The 19,629-nt window shown below is 46.9% G+C and overlaps 1 protein-coding gene across 3 annotated transcripts in view; it reads left to right on the top strand.

Moving 5' to 3' along the window:
* The first annotated feature begins 842 nt into the window (after positions 1–842).
* Positions 843–19,629, top strand: part of LOC147605336 (putative E3 ubiquitin-protein ligase RING1b) — a 127,921-nt gene continuing 109,134 nt past the window's right edge. The window contains exons 1-2 of one of the 3 annotated variants that reach the window (XR_015265239.1): positions 843–1,315; positions 1,413–1,546. Coding sequence is in view for 1 of the 3 variants with exons in the window: in XM_086794124.1 (XP_086650250.1) it covers positions 1,093–1,315; positions 1,413–1,449 (260 nt within the window). In the remaining 2 variants the exon portion in view is untranslated. The remainder of the gene's footprint in view (positions 1,316–1,412; positions 1,547–19,629) is intronic. The other 2 variants (XR_015265238.1, XM_086794124.1) reach the window with 2 other exon arrangements.

Consider the following 19,629-nt stretch of genomic DNA (forward strand, 5'->3'; position numbering starts at 1 on the left):
AGGACCTAACATTTATAGAAAATGTTGATTTTTTAGATTTCTTTGTGATGGTTTGAAACCCTAGATTAGTAATTTGTTAGATTAGTTGTAATGGTTTGTAACCCTAGAAGTCAAACTTTCTTTGCTTGGAAAAATCATTTAATTAACAGAAAGGTTGCAACCCTCTCATAAAAACTTCTTCTTCCTCTCTCTCTCTCTCTCTCTCTCTCTCTCTCTCTCTCTCTCTCATTGCAAGCAACAAACTAGATTAGGGGGTGTCTTTGTTCCTCCTCAAGGCTCGTGCGAGTAAGGGATGGGTCTTTGATCACAAGACATGCCCCATTGGGGGTTGGTTTTGGCTAAGAAGGCTTATTTTAAGGTTTTCATGCCCTAATTGCCTTTGTTAAAACTACTAATGATTGGGCAGTGTCTCTTGCCGACCGTCATGTCTCTCTTTTTCTCTCTCTCTCATGCTTGTGAATTTCTCTCACTTTGATACTAGTGTAGGTTGACACACAATCCACACCATTATATATATATATATATATATATATACACACACACACATATGTATAATATATATACACATATATACACATATGTACAATATATATATACACATATGTATATATATATATACATATGGTAGAAGTTTTCTCCAAGAAGTACTCGGTTGTATGCTCCGATTCGTGGCCAAAGAGCAGAAACATCGGAGCCATTACCCAAAGTGGTGTTCAAAACGAGACCAAGGAGTTTTAAAATCCAAAGTATAAAGATTAAGGAATTCTAATAATGCTTAGGTGAATTTAGAGACGGTCAAAAGCCTAGCTATAACCATTTCTACGCTTGCAAGTCTTTTTTCTATTGTTTTTTCTACGCTTGCAAGTTTGTCATGTCTTTTTTTTTGTATTGTTTTGTACCACCTCCACACTTCACCATAGCCAGCTCGCATTCTTCCCCCCTCCTTTCTCTGGCATTCTCTGAGCTGAAAACCCTTTACAGAATCTAGCCATTCCTCTGCACAGCAAGCCCTGGTGGAGGAGGAAAGCAGAGAGCTTTTGGGCCTGCAAAAAGCTCCAGAATAAAGCAGCGATGGTGGTGTAGAGATAAGGGATGGTGAATGAGGAATCTCCCCCAGCGGCCTGCGAAGATTTGGCGGCAGCAGAAGAGCGGAGATTGGCGTTGATCAGCGAAGCTGTAGAGAAGGAGATGCAGGAGGAAGCAGCAGAAGAAGAAAAGGCAGACGAAGAAGAAGCAGAAGCCGTAGGTTCTCCGATACCCCTAGCAGGAGCCAGTTCTCCGTCAGGTTTTGCCGGCAACGATCCGACAGACGAAGGTGCGTTTTTCTTCCTATTTTGCGTCGATTTCCGGCACCTTTCCTGCCGGGATACTGCTAACGTGCTCAAAGGATATTTCCTTCCGTTGAACTGCAGATGGCGGACCTTCTCCACCTCGCAGCACGCATGAAGAGTACGTCCCCGTCCCCTTCCCCATCTCCCCTTTTGAAGTTCCGACAGCACTCCCCTTTTCCACCGTTTAAACCTTACGTACCATTTCATGCGTTCAGGTGATTCGAACATGGCTTGCTACCTTTCGTGTTTTCTGCTGCTTCTTTTTATGCATATCATGCAACGTTTCTTCCTTTATTAGACAAAGTTTTATGCATATGCTGCACATCGTGTGACACTAAGGACCACATCATGTGAAGAGGACCATCATCATGAAGAAGTGCGTTATTATGTGAAGAGATACAGTTCAGTGTGTTCTTCAAGCAATCGTGCAGCTTCTGATTTGTCATAAATATGCCATAGACGCCATGTGGGTGTAGACATGTGAACCAGGCCTAATGTTCTCTCTGTCTTAGCTCAAATAGTCAAGTTTGAGGTACCCCAAGGAGGTCCCTTTCTAGGCCTGATGCATGGGTGATGTGTTTGTCCTCAACATGATCAATGCATCCTAGGAAGGTATGGGGCTAACATAGATGAGGATTTTTCTTTGCAAGGCTGAGTAGGCGAGTCATCCAGATTACTCGTTCACTTTACTCATAGTCACAGGGGACGGAAGGGATGGACTGTTGGAATGGAGGGATGCTGAGTCGGGACGGTGCAGCGACGGGGAGCTCACTCAGATATTGATAGAGACGCTTCATGCTGCAGCATCAGAGGCATATCCCCATAGTCAGCCTACACGGAGACGATCTGGGAACATGCCCCAGAACAGTTGGTATGATGAGGAGTGCAGAGAGATGAGGATCAGATTACAGAGAGAGGTGCTCATGGGTGTTACCACTCACAGACAGTCACGGATTACCTTCCGGCACCTAGTGCGACGGAAGAAGAGGGCTTATCTTGCTCAGTTAGAGAGGGATTTGTACCAGTTATTTATGAGTCAGGACTCAGGCGAGGCATGGAGACTATTCCATGAGCATTCACCATCACCAGCCATTACCTCCATAGAGATTTGGGGTGAGTATGCAGCATCCCTGTACACAGCACTAGGACAGCCGCCCCTGCCAGACCCATCGGAGCCATGCCCAGAGACGTGTGCTTTCTGTACTGCTGAGATGGTAAGGAAAGCTATTGACAGGATGAGGACTGGGAGAGCATATGATCATGATGGTTTGGTAGCAGAGCACTTTATTCATGCTAGAGATATGCTTACAGAGCTTATTGCTATGATGTTTAACCGAGCCATGTGTGAGGGTTTTCCTGAGACTTGGAATATGTCCACGATTGTGCCTATCTTCAAGTCAGGGGATCCCATGCTTCCTGGGAATTATCGTACCATCATGATTGGTCACACATTGGCTAGATTATATGCATCTATTCTTGAGCAGGAGCTGAGTAGATGGGTAGAGAGAGAGGGCATACGTGCATCAGGGCAGGCAGGGTTTAGGAGAGGTTTCTCCACTCTTGACCATATCTTGACACTCAGAGCTATTATTGAGGAGGGCAGATTATATGGCAAGAGGATTTATTGTTGCTTTGTGGATTTCCGCAAAGCTTTTGACACAGTACCGAGAGCCAGACTGATGCGCAGACTACAGGAGATGGGAGTGTCCACAGAGGTGATTTGGGGAATCATGGCTTTATACAGGACAGTTGTGGGGCAGGTACGTACTACCCAGGGTATATCTGAGATGGTTCACTCCACTATTGGGGTGAAACAGGGCTGCCCCCTTTCCCCCACCTTATTTGGGATGTATGTGGATGAGGTTTCGGACTATGTAGAGCGGGAGGGTGACAGAGGAGCACAACTAGCAGGGACATGGATTCCGCTGTTATTGTATGCTGATGATATTGTGCTGATCTCAGATTCTCCAGAGGGGATGCAGCATCATTTGGATGCATTGCACATGTTTGCAGAGGACAGTGGATTGTCTGTTAACCTTAGTAAAACCAAGGTGATGGTGTTTAACACCACAGCACAGTGGGTTAGGAGGTCAATGCCCACCTTTACATATGGTCAGGAGACAGTGGAGTATATAGATGCATATACTTACCTTGGTGTGGTTTATAGTGGCCCACTATTTTCCTTGAGGAGAGCAGCGGAGACCAGATTGACCAGAGCTTATGCAGCATTGGGGAGACTAGAGAGGATGTGTTCACAGGTTCAGTTTCAGGAACCTCGAACAAAGCTCTGGCTCTTTGACACTTTGGTCACTTCAGCCATGCTGTATGGAGTGGAGATATGGGGACCCTCAGTGGATCACCACAGCCGAGCTGGTAGCACTGATGGATGGAGACGTATGGAGAGGTCCTTGGTTTCTATGATTTCCCGGATGATTAGGGCCAAGGCCTCCGTACCACATGATATTATCCGTGCAGAGATGGCTGCCCCCCCATTGGTAGTAGAGGCACTCACTCGATCAGTCTCCTTTATACATAGCACTTGGGCTCTCCCTAGAGACATATATGCTCGCTTAGCCCTGGAGTCTTCACGATAGTTGGCATCACAGGGAGACGGATCATGTTGGTATGCACAGATGACAGCTTGGTTCCAACTGCATGGCTTTAGTATGGACAGGCTACCTCCATTTCAGTACTCCCTGGATGCACCCTCCCTCTCTCTCACACGGGCAGAGATTACCAGACTTATCAGGCAAGACTTGACTCAGCTGGACACTAGGAGGACATGGATACAGCCGACACACGAGCTTGGTACGAAAATGGCTTTCTATAGAGATCATCTTCTCCAGCTCACGGAGGATGGGTTTGTGATTAGACCCAGCTACATGGATACTCATCTTTCTCATGGGTTTGTGACTAGACCCAGCTACATGGATACTCATCTTTCTCATGGGGTACGGCGTGCTATTGGTCAGATGCGCACATCCTCACACCAGCTAGAGATTGAGACTGGTAGATTCAGAGGAGTACCAGCTGAGGCTAGGATTTGTCAGCTGTGCCAGATGGAGCCAGAGACAGAGTTACATTACATATGTCACTGTCCAGTATATTATGAGATACGAGGCCGTTTTCACTGCCTGTTCAGAGAGGGCTTTGGACCACTTTCTAGAGTCATGAGATACCAGGATCAGAGATGCCTCGGATTGTACTTGCTGGAGCTGCGTAGACATAGAGAGGGTCTCCTGAGAGGGAGGGGATCAGAGAGGGAGAGACACCTACAGAGGCAGATTACAGACTTCTTTCGACCAGAGATTGAGCAGTCAGGTCAGCAGGCATTGTAGCTAGCCCTAGAGTACAGCCGCACCAGAGGTACACTGATTGATCGGGCTATAGAGCTGGGGCGGTCCAGGCGCCCCAAGATGAGAGGCCCATCTCGACACCGGCGGAGGCTACAACAGAGGATCAGGACCATACTAGCACGGCATGGGAGACGTCCAGTCAGAGTACTCACCATGGAGGACATTGAGGATATCCGCCATCGACCGATGAGAGACATCTTTGGATAGTGATGTGTATGATGCTTACCTTTGTTGCTGGAGTTTTCCTCCCAGATGTTATCCATTAGGAGCTCCTAGTACTGTACTTTTCCTCATAGTTGTTTCAATTTCAGTTAGTTGTTTAGTTGTTTTTAGCTTTGCTTACACAGACATTGTATCAGATCCACCAATTGTTGTAACCTTTTTGGTCTCATAGGTCATTTTGGCCTTTTGAAGACGTTAATATATCATTTCATTTCATTTCATTTCTCTCTTGCCCTTGCCTCTCTCTCTTGCCTATCTAATATCTATATAAGAACAAGGCTTTGCCCTTGCCTCTCTCTCTCTCTCTCTCTCTCTCTCTCTCTCCTCATTTTGTATCTACTTAATTATTAATACAATCAACCGTGAACGCCTTCACTCTTTGATTGGCGTATTTTGTTAATATGACTCAAAAGCTTACCATTTTAGTGTAAATTTGTGCTCATTTTGATGTACTTCCAAAGTAGAATAAGTGTAGAGTAGAAAAACTTTAAAAAAAGTATTTTTTGAGTGCCGTTCCCTCCCCCGTCTCCGTTCCCTACTTATGGCCGTCCCCCGTCCCATCCCCGTCCCCCGTCCCTTGCGACTATGACTTTACTGCATTCAAATTATGTATGAGTTCTTCTGTGGGATGGCCAAGGATGCTAGCACATGACAAACATGTGATCAAAGCTGCAATGTAAATGGCTCAAATCGCAAAGGCAATCATTGCACGATCTTGACTATTCTTTGCATATGGCATTTTAAGGGGTTGACACATTCTACAATTCCTAGCCGAAACAAAAGTGACAATACTTGGAATGTGTAGGCTCACATTCCTCGCCACGCCAACAACCTGCAGAGAAACTTGCTGATGACAAACATCCACCAGATTGAGCACTCTCCATCTGTCCACCGTCCAAGAAAAAACAATGCAACCTCTAGGTACCCTCTGGTAGCCCACGAGAAGAATACTCCAAAGAATGGCTAAGCAAAACTCCGCAGATAGAAAGCCACTGTTCTTAACTTTGCCTGGGTGGTCGTCTCCTCTTGCCGAACCTGTTGTTCTCATCCTGCTAATTAGTGGTTGGTTTTGGAGAGGCTGCTGACTGTTTTTTCCTGTCTTCAGTACTATGGCTCAAACACTTAGGCGAATTCTCTCACCACCCAAGATGAATGCTTCTTGCTGACACTGCCAATTTCTGCAAAAGAATGCGAGGTCACTGCATAGAGTCATCAAGTGGTGCATCATTTTGCCATTATCAGCGTATACCCACTATCAGCTTATGTAAGTACAGTGATAAGAGAAAGAAGGCTACTGCAACCTCTCCACAAAACCATTCCAAGTATATCACCAGTCAAGTGCAAAGAAGCTCACTCCTCACAACCTTGAAGTAGACCTCAAACAATTTGAGGGGCTGTTGGAATACCATGCACAATAAGTGAATGGTTTTGTTATCTAATGTGTTGTGCATTAGTACGAGTTTATTTTTGGGCCTGGTTGACCCCTCTACATATGCTGGTCTGTCCACATCAGCCTTGGTTGCTTACTCCTCACTCTGGTCTATTCTGGTAGCAATCTGCTTCTACCTCTTCATGCTGCAAGCATCAATCCTCCTCGGCCTCTTCACATTGTGGGGAATGAGCTTCTACAGCCTCTTCCCAGAGTCGTTTATTTCTTTTGTTCAAACTAAGCTTGTTCTTGACCATGGCAAGTTCTGAGTTCATGATGCAAACTGAAACTGAAACTGGCCTCTGATAGAAAACCAGAGTGCGGTAGGAGCAATCACCCGTCCACTTGTAGTCTAGATGAGAAACAAAACACAGATTGGAGCTAGAGTGCCCAAATCTGAAAACACAGCGACACTTGTTGGCCCCAAAGCTTGGCGCCCCTTGCGGTATTTCTTTATTCAATTATAATAAAATGAATGGCTGAGTACAACACAAAGACCAGCCAAGAGTTTACACCTGTAAGTCCAATCTGACGGCCCACAAATCCTTCTCAGCACAGAGGATCTATGCACACAGATCTGTGTCTTCAAACAACACACTGTGCCTCCCTCTGATCAGCCAAGATCACTAAGCAGGCCAGCCATGGGCATACATCTGGCATAACTCAAGTGCACGATACATCTTCTCAGCTCAAGCATACATGTGCTGTCCAATCTCTGTCTTAATCCCTTGTCAATCTGCCATACCCCTCCTCTCACAAGGGGCCAGATAACACATATCTGCAACAGACATCAAGCAGTAGAAAGAGAGATAGATGAACAGAAACAGAGCTTACCAAGTTCAGCTCGTGAAACAACACTGGAGGAAGCAACAACACCAATCTGTGCTTGCAGGCACTTGTATTCGCAATCCTGCTTCACACGTGTGCTTGTACTTGCCTGTATCCTCCTCCTGATGTCCACTCTTATGCTGTCCTTGAAAAATACAGATCTGAAAATCAGCACAGTACCCGTCTGTACCGCCTCGGGATACGTGCCAGGAGTTGTACTTGCATAAACAGCCTGCTGTCCACTCCTGTACCAACCTGAACCTGTGTATTCAGGTCTGTCCAGCCACCTGACAAGCACCGCCTGTAGCTACAGCACTCAGAAAAGCGTGCGTCAGCCCTGTCCGTACACTGTACGGCTGTCGTACAGGGCTGTACGGGCTGTGTACTTGCTGGTACAGCCTGTACTGGCCTGTGCGCAGAGAATTCCAGCAGAGAAGAAGAACACTTGCAGCAGATTTCAGCAGCAGCCTGTACTTGCAGTCGTACAGTGCTGTACGGACTGCACACGTGGGAAGTACAGCTGGTTATACAGAAGAAATCAGCAGCAAAAACTCAGAAAACAGCAGCCGCCTTGCTTCTCTTGTGCTTTTCCACGCTAGAGAACATGCGCATGAAGGCTTCTCCACTTTTGCTACACGACTCCCCAAAAAGGGAAGAGAGAGAGAGAGAAGAGAGAGAAAACTCCTTCCCAAATTAATCCCTAGGGCCCCAAACTTTAATAAGTTCCTAGGGCCACTAAGGCCTAGGGGCAAACTCCAATAAACATTAAAACTTAATGTTTCTAGTTCCCCCCTTCACACCTAGGGATGTCCACACATCTTAAACTCTGTCCGGGCACCCCCCATGTGAATCATAAAATATTCTGACTCTGCAACCACCATGCCCACACTTGTCCTGCTCCATTTTCACAGGGCCATGACATACCCCCCTCTTGAAAAATGGCAAGCATCCTCGATTGCATTCTGGTGATGCATCAAAATATCCAAAGTGAAATATACAATATGGCAAGATCAGCGTCCCAATCTCTCTGAGCCATACACATGTATCAACATTCACTGCAAACCAATGGCATAGTAATAGTCCAAGTTGTATACCACTGTGAACCATACATATCCACAAAAATCTCATGTGACTAGTACACATATATCATAGAAGTCCCATAAACAGATGTACTGTCAGCCTCAGTACCTTCGGGTGAGATAAAATCTGCACCAAGCGACCTCTAGATGTCATCTGAGCCTGTCTGTACCAAGGGAGTGGAGGTGCTACCCCCCTCTTGAGCATCAGGTAATGCTCCAGACCCATGCTCTGCTGAACCTAAATGAGCCACAATAAGAGTCGGCTCTAACTCAAAGGCATCGAGATAAAGCTGCAAAACCTGAGGTGAATCTGTTAAGTCACCTTCCTCCATCCACTTCGCATCCATCGGTGAATAATTCTTGAACTTCACAAGATAGCGACGGGAAACTTTATCTCGTACCTTCCTTTCTTTATGTGCCAGTATCTGCTCTGGAATCAGAACCTCATCAAGTTCCTCAACTTCCGGTTGAGCCTCATCTGATACATCCTCAGGCACATCCCCACGGAAAGGTCTAAGAAGACTCACGTGAAAAGCATTGTGAATCCTCCAGTGATCTGGTAACTTCAATCGATAGGTTACCTCACCAATCTTTTCCAAAACCTGAAAAGGCCCATAATATCGCATGCTCAATTTAGGGAATAAGCGCTCTTTACCCTTCATCTTCTTGAGTCTAGCCTTTTCAAAGCGCAAAAGAACCCAATCACCCAATGCAAACTGTAAATCACGTCTGTGACGGTCTGCGGCTTTCTTTTGCTTCTGCTGAGTTTTCTGGAGGGCCAACTTAACTCTCCGATAAGCTTCATCCAAGCTCTCCACATACTGATCAGCCTCAAAGATCTTATCCTTTGTATGCAAAATGGGTGGAACCTTCTTCCCTCCTTCTACAATCTCAAAAGGCGCCTTGCCTGTCGAGCTATGTACAGTGTTGTTATATGCAAACTCCACTAGAGGAAGATACTTTTCCCATTGTTGCTTGTGCTCTGACACATAACACTTGAGAAGATCCAACACTGTAGAGTTAGCCTCTTCTGACTGACCATCTGTCTGTGGATGAAATGACGATGAAAACTTGAGAGTTGTACCCATGTTGTCGAACAATCCTCTCCAAAACAAACTCGTCATCCGTGGATCACGGTCACTAATGATAGACGTAGGCAAGCCATGATACTTGAAGATGTTCGCCATGAACAACTTCACCATATGATCCACTTTAATTGTCTTCCGCACGGGTATGAAATGAGCCTGCTTACTGAACCTGCATATGATAGTCCAGATGCCATCATTTCCCGTTTGCGTCCGTGGAAGATCAAATACAAAATCCATGGCAATGCTTTCCCAAGGTCTATCCGGAATAGGTAAAGGCTGTAATAACCCTGGTGTCTTCTGACGGTCAAACTTTACCTTCTGACATACGATGCATTGCCTCACAAAGGCATCAACATCTCTTCTCAAGGTTGGCCAATAAAAGAAAGTCTCCACTGCTTTGACCGTGGCGTCAATGCCTCTATGACCTGCATACGGTGGAGCATGACTTTCAATCATAACCTTGAGTCGCAATGGCCTGGTAACACACAGTCTGCCATGCATCGATAAAAACCCATCTCTGAGAGTGTAATGCTCATGCCGCTGACCCTCAGACATCTGATCATACAACCTTTTAAAATCCTCATCATGGGCATACTGCTCTTTCATTTCATCAAGCTCATGATGATAAGCAAGTGAAACTGCAGAGACCTGTGGCTTGCGTGACAAAGCATCTGCCACTACATTCTTTTTGCCTTCCACATGCACAATCTGGAAGTGAAACATTGACAAAAAGTTTGCCCAACGCATATGCTTCTCTGAAAGCTTAGTCTGCGTGCGGAAATATCGCAAGGTCTGATGATCTGTCTGCACAGTGAAATCAGCCCCAAGCAAGTAGTGTTTCCATGTAGAAAGAGCGTGAATTACAGCCAACATCTCTTTCTCATACACCTGTAAATGCTTCTCGGCATCTTGCAAAACTCTACTCTCATAAACTATCACATGTCCCTCTTGCATGAGAACTGCACCAATGCTACTTCCACATGCATCACACTGGACAACAAAAGCCTTTCGGAGGTCCGGTAACACCAATACTGGGTCCGAAGTAAGCTTTTCTTTGAGCTTTTTGAATGCTGTAATTTCCCGATCAGCCCATCTAAACGGAGTTGCTTTCTTCGTCAAAGCATGAAGAGGTGAAGCAATTTCAGCAAAGTGCCGTATGTAACGCCTGTAATAGGAACACAATCCTAAAAAGCTGCGTACATCATGCACGGTCCTCAAAGCTGGCCAATTAAGTATCGCTTCCACCTTTGCTAGATCCATACGGACTCCATGACCAGACACAATATGCCCCAAGAAATGTATCTCCTGCAAGAAAAACTCACTCTTCTTGCCATTAACCACCAATCTATGGTTTCTGAGTTCTGTAAACACAATGGCCAAATGCCTTCTATGCTCTTCCTCAGTTCGTGAATGCACAATCATATCATCAAAGAATGTGCCCACAAACTCTCTATGAGGCCTGAAAATCCTGTCCATCATTCTGTTAAATGTGGCAGGCGCATTTGTCAAACCAAAGGGCATAACCAAGAACTCATACAACCCAAATGTGGTTCGAAATGCTGTCTTATGCACATCCTCGGGTCTAATGCGTATCTGATGATACCCGCTTTTTAAGTCAATACGACTAAAAACTGTGGAGCCCTGTAAGCAGTCCAAGATGTCATCGATCCTCGGTATGGGGAATCGATTCTTGATGGTATTCTTATTCAGCGCCCTGTAATCTATACACATGCGCCAAGAACCATCCTTCTTCTGCACTAAGAGCACAGGTGAGCAAAAGGGTGATGAGCTAGGCTGTATCAACCCCTTATTCAAAAGCTCCTACACTTGACTCATAATCTCTTCCTGTTGGGCTGCACTAACACGGTACGGCGATCTATTCGGTGGAGTACTACCAGGAATCAGATCTATGGCATGATCTTCTGGCCTCTCAGGAGGTAATTCTCCTGGCAATGACTCGGAAAAACAGTCTTGAAACCCACTTAAGAAATCAGCCCTGTCCTTATCTAACATTGACAAATTAGACTTAGACTCATCATCCTGTGCATCCTTTACATAAATCAAGTACGCGGAAAGATGCTTTTTCATTACTGATGAAATCGCCGAAGCGGATACAATAGGAACAGATTCCCCTTTGAGTTTTACATCCAATACATGCTCTTTCCCTCTATGAGTCAGAGTAATTTTCCTATTGTAAGTATCCACCACCGCATGTACCCTGTGGCACCATGGCATCCCCAACAAAACATCACAGCCATCCAAAGGCATGATGAAGAACTCTTCGCTGTCCACATAACCCTGCAAATGAAGCCGAAGCTTCCCAATGATAGGAGTAACGGGTTTTGCATACCCTGGACAAGCCATATTAGCCTCATGTAACGGCCCCATCTCCTCTGTGCGAATCCCCAATCGGCCAGCCAAATCTGGTGAAATGAAGTTGGCTCTGGCACCTGTGTCAAAGAAGATCAAAGCATTCTGATCTCTCACTTTGCCCCATGCCCTGCACAACTCTGTAGCTTCACCACTTAGCTGCTCCCCCACAAGATCAGGAACTAAGCCTGCAGAAGGCTTTGGTTTCTTTGGCTTGGGCTCTCCTTTATTGTCAGGGTCCTTTTTGGACGTTCTTTTGGGACAATTGAATGACATATGCCCCTCTTCAGTACAGTAAAAACACTTTTGAGCATCTCTCAAAGCCTGTCTTTCCTCTGAAGTCCTCTTGGGCATTGGCAACTTCTTATACTTTGTCTCTGAAGACCCTTTAGCATCACGAGAAGCATGCCCAAATTTTTCAGCTTTCTTGCTCAATTTCTTACTGCCTTTAAATCCAGATGAACCACCTGTGAGTAACGCATTAGCTGTCATAGCATTTTCAATCATCTGTGACATGTTCGTTACTCTTGTCTTTATACAATGCTGTAAAAAGGTAAGTGCCTTCAATTTATCCTTGGCCCCACTGAAAGTGTCAAACTTCACTGCAGCTCCCCCTTCCTTGTAATCCTTCGCCTTTCCCATAGGCGTTAGATTATCATAGGGAAGTGGTTTCGTGAGATTGCTGCCCCCAACATTCATACCCATCATTGGGTCAACATTTCCCATTCCCATGCCAGGCATACCATACATTCCAGCCATGTTTCCATACATTCCATTATGCATACCTGGCTGCATGCCACCAAACATATTGCCTTGCATCCCAGGTTGCATGCCTGCAAACATATTTCGAGCCATACCGGACTGCATACCACCATACATATTCCCCTGCATGCCAGGCTGAAAATTGGCTCCAAAAGGCCCATACATATGTCAGAATATGCAGCGGAGATGATGACCAAAACTGGGAACACAAGAGCAAAAACGCAGGCAGAAAAAACAGCACAAAAAGAGAGAGATGTAGGCGTGTAACTCTGCTCTGATATACACAAGAAGATCCCGAATATGATACAAATGAGGTATGGGGGCTAAGGGCCTATATATACTCCCCTAGAGGGCAGTCGGCCAGCACTGGAAGAGGCCCACGACTGGACAAAACCCACGACTGCTGAAAAACAGCAGTCGGCCAGCATCTGGTGCCCCATGTCTGCACAGAACAAGTCGGCCAGCACTCAGACAGCCCACGACTGCTACAGATGCAGTCGGCCAGCTTCAGAGTGCTCCTGGCATCACCTGGCAGCCCTCCCAAGCCTCAGAAAAATGGGAAAAAATAGGGGAAAAATACGGAGAGTGGGGAAAAATGATAAAACACCTCATAAGGGCGGGCACACCCACAACAAAGGCCCTGGTGTATAAATCTAGACAGGAGATGACTTCTAACACCCCCTCTCAGCTCCTGGCTGTGTGACCAACCACTGGGAGCTGGGGTGTCGCCTGAGCAAATCCTGAGAGCGACTTCGTGAAGAGGTCCACCGTACTGTCCTCCGTCGAACAGAACTCCAGCAAGATGTCATCAGCAACAATCTGTTCACGAACAAAGTGCCTCTGGATGACCATGGGTTCCTCCAGTGGAAGCCCAAACCTGCCATGCAACCTCCTCCTGCTCCGTAAAACTGCTCCTGGGCCATAAGTAGATCTCCTCGTGTCTGGATCTCCTCCCCAAACCGAGTCACTCCAACCGCGGAGTCGGACTCCATCCAACAACCCCCCTCCTGTGTACAAGAGTCCATGATCCTTCGCATGCCGCAGAAACCACAGGAAACGCGATCCTGCCTCACAAAGAGACATCTGCAACCAAGAGCTCAACCGCCTCATCAGGAAGCTCCCGTCCAATCTGGTGTCCATCAACCAGATCAATGAACCATACAGCTTCTGAGTCAAAGAGACATCACACTGCTCACAAGGATCAACACCTGTTACGGTGCACAAACAAGTCCTGGAAACCTGATGAAACCTGTCAACAACCCCCTCTGAATCCGGAACCACAAAGCCTGGAGTAACCACCCCCTTCTGCAAGTAAGCACCTGTCACCTGCCTGGCTTTCCGAAAGGTCCCCGTGGAAAGAACATCCTCAACTACTGGAAGTTCTATGTCCCGAACACGACGAGACATCAGAGCATAAGTGACCTGTTCAGCTTCCTCTGACTCACGAACACAAGAACTACCAACCTCAGTACTGGAAAGTTCCTGCCAACTGCTGCCATCTACTGGTAAGCTATCCACCACCTGGTCTCGGAAAGCTCGCACCTGCAGCGTATCCACACCTGAGTAGCTATTACCACACTGCCACTCATCACAATCTTGAGGACCTGGGAGAGAGAGTGCTGAAAGCCTGTAGACTCCATTCTCCACTCCACCTTCCCAAACCACTTGGCCTGTTGCTTTGTCCCGGAGAGCAACAAAATGCTCATCAAACTCCACCCGTACGCCAGTCTTGCAAACCTGATGCACTGACAACAGATGAAAACCAAGTGCCGGAACATACAACACCTGGGAGGAATGCTTCCCCCCTCTGCCATCGGGAACTATCTCCATCCTGCCCTCACTGTGAACTGGGATAGTGGACGTATCCCCAGTAAGAATATGACCAGAAACCCTGCAGAGATCCTGTAAACCGGAACGGGAAGGAGTCATGTGCCTGGAAGCACCACTATCGAGAATCCACTCCCGAGTATCCATTGCGGAGAGTCCTCCAATCTCCTCCCTGCCTGAAGAAAATGAAACATCGGTGTCCATCACCTCCAGGTGCACAAAAGCCGGAGTCTTCGTGATTGCTGAGGAGTCTTCACCCTTCTCGGTCTTCCGCTTGGGACACTGCCTCCAGTAGTGGCCTTTCTCGCCACAATCATTACAGGTCCTCTCTGCCTTCAGTTTCTCGCGGTCAGCGTCGGACATCTTCTCAGAAGACTTCTCCGATGAAGCCTTCCCCTTGCCCGAGTTACGGCCTTTCGACCGTTGGCCAGTAAAGGCCTCCGAACCTCCACCCTGAGGAGGGTTCGTGAATCGTTCCTCCTGGTCCAAGACCATGGGCACAAGCTCCTCCCACGTGATGGTGCTGAGCCTGCCACTGGTAATCAACGACGAGTAAAATGCTGAGTACGAAGAGGGCAAATGTGACAGCAACGTGATGGCCATGTCCTCTGACGATATCTCCTTCCCAGCCTGAAGAACTTCCTGCTGAAGAGCCTGCAGCTTGTTAATATGCTCCCGCATCGTCGACGACTTTGCAGGGCTCATAACCCGCATCTGTACTTCCAAGGAAATCCTCTTCATGGGCGATACCCTGTTATAAAGTGAGGCCAAATGCTGCCATATACCTCTGGCCAGCGTCATGTGCTTGACATGATTGATTACCTGCGGTGTGCAGTTGAGGAAAATAAACGAACGGACCCTGGCGTTGACGCGATCCCACATCTGTGTCTGGGCCTCCCGGTCCTTTCGGGTTGACGGTAACTCCCCTTCCTCTACTTCCGGCCGTGGAACACCAACAACGACAAAATCGGCGAGGTCGTAAGACTCCAGAACGGATTCCATCATCACCTTCCATATGCCGTAGTTGCTCCCGTCCAACTGACGGTCCACCGGAAACGTGGGGAGTGTCGGGATCTTCACATGTCTCTCGGCCATCTCAAACAGATCTGCCATAGCGGGGATGTACTCTGAAAAGGGTGGGTGGGTGGGAACAAAGAAGAACTGATACCTGCAAGTGGCTGTCCAGCAAATCAGCCCGCCTTCCTCTTGCTTCTCCTCTTCCCGAACAGTCCAAAACAGTCCACCAATCAGCCACAAAACAGTCCCCCTCTTGCTCACACAAATCCCAAGACCTATCTAGAGCCTAGGCTCTGATACCATGTCAGAATATGCAGCGGAGATGATGACCAAAACTGGGAACACAAGAGCAAAAACGCAGGCAGAAAAAACAGCACAAAAAGAGAGAGATGTAGGCGTGTAACTCTGCTCTGATATACACAAGAAGATCCCGAATATGATACAAATGAGGTATGGGGGCTAAGGGCCTATATATACTCCCCTAGAGGGCAGTCGGCCAGCACTGGAAGAGGCCCACGACTGGACAAAACCCACGACTGCTGAAAAACAGCAGTCGGCCAGCATCTGGTGCCCCATGTCTGCACAGAACAAGTCGGCCAGCACTCAGACAGCCCACGACTGCTACAGATGCAGTCGGCCAGCTTCAGAGTGCTCCTGGCATCACCTGGCAGCCCTCCCAAGCCTCAGAAAAATGGGAAAAAATAGGGGAAAAATACGGAGAGTGGGGAAAAATGATAAAACACCTCATAAGGGCAGGCACACCCACAACAAAGGCCCTGGTGTATAAATCTAGACAGGAGATGACTTCTAACAACATACCCATGCCTCCCTGAGGATATCCCCCAGTCATGGATTGAAACACCGAGCCACCACCAAAATAACCTGGATGCATATTCTGCTGAGGAATAGGTGGCTGTCCATAGAAGGAACTCTGAGAGTTTGCACCATAAGCATGCTGCATATTCGGAAATTGGCCAAAAGATGGTTCCTGTGGGATGGCACCACTATGACCCTGAGGAAGATTCTTCGAACGAACCTTCTTCTTCTTTTTCTGGGGCTCTGTGCGGGGCTCTGTGCGAGATCTCAAAAATTCAGCAAATCTCTCGCTCTGAGTGAGCTGCATAAAAGTATCCATAACACTAGCCAAGCGATCTTTGAACCGAGCATCATCATCCTCTTTACCAGGCACATCTTCTGACTGTGTTACATCCTCATAAGGCTCAACATCTGCAGCCTGTTCTCCTGCAAAAATATCCTCAGATACATCTCTTTCAGGAGAAGTCTCTTGCTCTTCTTCTTCATGATAGAAGTACTCTTCCTCTGTATCAGACATGTTTGCTGAATTTTCAGCGATGGCTTTCTTCAAAGCAACCACGAGCTCACCCCCTTCAGAAAGTTGACGATTGGTCCCGGGGACGGAACCTTGAAACCGGCCTCTGATAGAAAACCACAGTGCGGTAGGAGCAATCACCCGTCCACTTGTAGTCTAGATGAGAAACAAAACACAGATTGGAGCTAGAGTGCCCAAATCTGAAAACACAGCGACACCTGTTGGCCCCAAAGCTTGGCGCCCCTTGCGGTATTTCTTTATTCAATTATAATAAAATGAATGGCTGAGTACAACACAAAGACCAGCCAAGAGTTTACACCTGTAAGTCCAATCTGACGGCCCACAAATCCTTCTCAGCACAGAGGATCTATGCACACAGATCTGTGTCTTCAAACAACACACTGTGCCTCCCTCTGATCAGCCAAGATCACTAAGCAGGCCAGCCATGGGCATACATCTGGCATAACTCAAGTGCATGATACATCTTCTCAGCTCAAGCATACATGTGCTGTCCAATCTCTGTCTTAATCCCTTGTCAATCTGCCATACCCCTCCTCTCACAAGGGGCCAGATAACACATATCTGCAACAGACATCAAGCAGTAGAAAGAGAGATAGATGAACAGAAACAGAGCTTACCAAGTTCAGCTCGTGAAACAACACTGGAGGAAGCAACAGCACCAATCTGTGCTTGCAGGCACTTGTATCCGCAATCCTGCTTCACACGTGTGCTTGTACTTGCCTGTATCCTCCTCCTGATGTCCACTCTTATGCTGTCCTTGAAAAATACAGATCTGAAAATCAGCACAGTACCCGTCTGTACCGCCTCGGGATACGTGCCAGGAGTTGTACTTGCATAAACAGCCTGCTGTCCACTCCTGTACCAACCTGAACCTGTGTATTCAGGTCTGTCCAGCCACCTGACAAGCACCGCCTGCAGCTACAGCACTCAGAAAAGCGTGCGTCAGCCCTGTCCGTACACTGTACGGTTGTCGTACAGGGCTGTACGGGCTGTGTACTTGCTGGTACAGCCTGTACTGGCCTGTGCGCAGAGAATTCCAGCAGAGAAGAAGAACACTTGCAGCAGATTTCAGCAGCAGCCTGTACTTGCAGTCGTACAGTGCTGTACGGACTGCACACGTGGGAAGTACAGCTGGTTATACAGAAGAAATCAGCAGCAAAAACTCAGAAAACAGCAGCCGCCTTGCTTCTCTTGTGCTTTTCCACGCTAGAGAACATGCGCATGAAGGCTTCTCCACTTTTGCTACACGACTCCCCAAAAAGGGAAGAGAGAGAGAGAGAAGAGAGAGAAAACTCCTCCCCAAATTAATCCCTAGGGCCCCAAACTTTAATAAGTTCCTAGGGCCACTAAGGCCTAGGGGCAAACTCCAATAAACATTAAAACTTAATGTTTCTAGTTCCCCCCTTCACACCTAGGGATGTCCACACATCTTAAACTCTGTCCGGGCACCCCCCATGTGAATCATAAAATATTCTGACTCTGCAACCACCATGCCCACACTTGTCCTGCTCCATTTTCACAGGGCCATGACAGAAACCAATCAACCCAGTCTAATAGAAAACTTGTATGCATGAACGATGCAGTACAGGCAAATCCGATGTTATTTAGCAAGGCCCACCTCGTCCAATTGTGATACAATGTCTGCAAGTTTGATCTCCTTGATTCATTCCACAGGTGCTTACATGACACTATGAAAGACATGGGAAAAAGAGCTTGAACGGCCCTCTGAGGTTGGGATTTAATTATGGAATCAAGAAAATGAAAAAGATAGGAATTGGGACGAGGAGAAAAAGAGATGGGAGGTGAAAAGATAAAAAGAAAGGAGGAAGAGAAAACTAAGAAAAAGGAGAGGAAGTGGAAGAAGGGAGGAAGGAGAAGAAGAGCGGAAGGAAGGAGAGGAAGAGTGTCACATGCGGAAGCCCTGGGAGTCTTCGTTCAGCCCTAAACACCATCCTGGAGCATGCTTGATGCAAAACGCATACAGAAGAGAGGGGGGAGAGAGAAATGAAATGAAATATTAACGTCTTCAAAAGGCCAAAATGACCTATATTCAGTATATTCACACAGTACAAAAAAGGTGTACAAGATTTGCGGTCATAGGCTGCTTTGGAAAAGGTGGAAAGTCACCTATCTATCCCTGCATCTGTGACTCAGCTCATAAAGAGCTGAATGAACTAAGCCTTGACCCCATGTGCCTGTGCCCTTTTATAGAGCTGAGTATTCAGTATATTCATATAGTACAAAAAAGGTGTACAAGATTTGCGGCCATAGGCTGCTTTGGAAAAGGTGGAAAGTCACCTATCTATCCCTGAATCTGTGATTCAGCTCATAAAGAGCTGAATGAACTAAGCCTTGAGCCCATGTGCCCGTGCCCTTTTATAGGGCTGAAAACCCCTTATGGACTGGCTGACCTGCTGTCGGCCAGATCTAGGACAAATATTCCAACATATTGCTGCGGCCGACAGAGAAAAGCTGCTCTAACAACTGGCTGACAGCCCTCCTGTCCTCTCCACAAGGTCGTCCTGCCCCAAACCATTAACACAAGCTCCAAAATCTGGTTCTGCTTTGTTCTTTATCTTGCTGCCCTTCGAGGAAATAGCTTTGGGTTAAGCCTGCACATGACTTGCACATGACAAAGAGGAGGAGAAGGAGAGGACTCAAGTTGCTACTACAAAAGGATTTATTCGAGGAAAAAAAGCGGGGGGAAAAAACAAAAAAATGTTCAAAAAATGTTTATATATTTTTTTCGAAACTTCCCTGACCAAGAGATTTCAAGGTTTTTTAAAAACGTTTTGCTTCAAAACGTTTCATAGGTTTCGAAACAACGAAAGGGGTTTTTTTGCAACTATGCTTGCAATTGTTGGGGTCCATGGGATCTCTAGCTTTATGGATGGGTGTGACAATATGGGCTGTCTAGGTGGGTGGGAAGCCTTCCGAAAGAGCCTGGTTGAACATATGGGCCAGGAGGG

This window comes from Cibotium barometz, chromosome 60 (assembly GCF_041138505.1).
Source record: "Cibotium barometz isolate CiBa-2024 chromosome 60, ASM4113850v1, whole genome shotgun sequence".
NCBI lineage: Eukaryota > Viridiplantae > Streptophyta > Polypodiopsida > Cyatheales > Cibotiaceae > Cibotium > Cibotium barometz.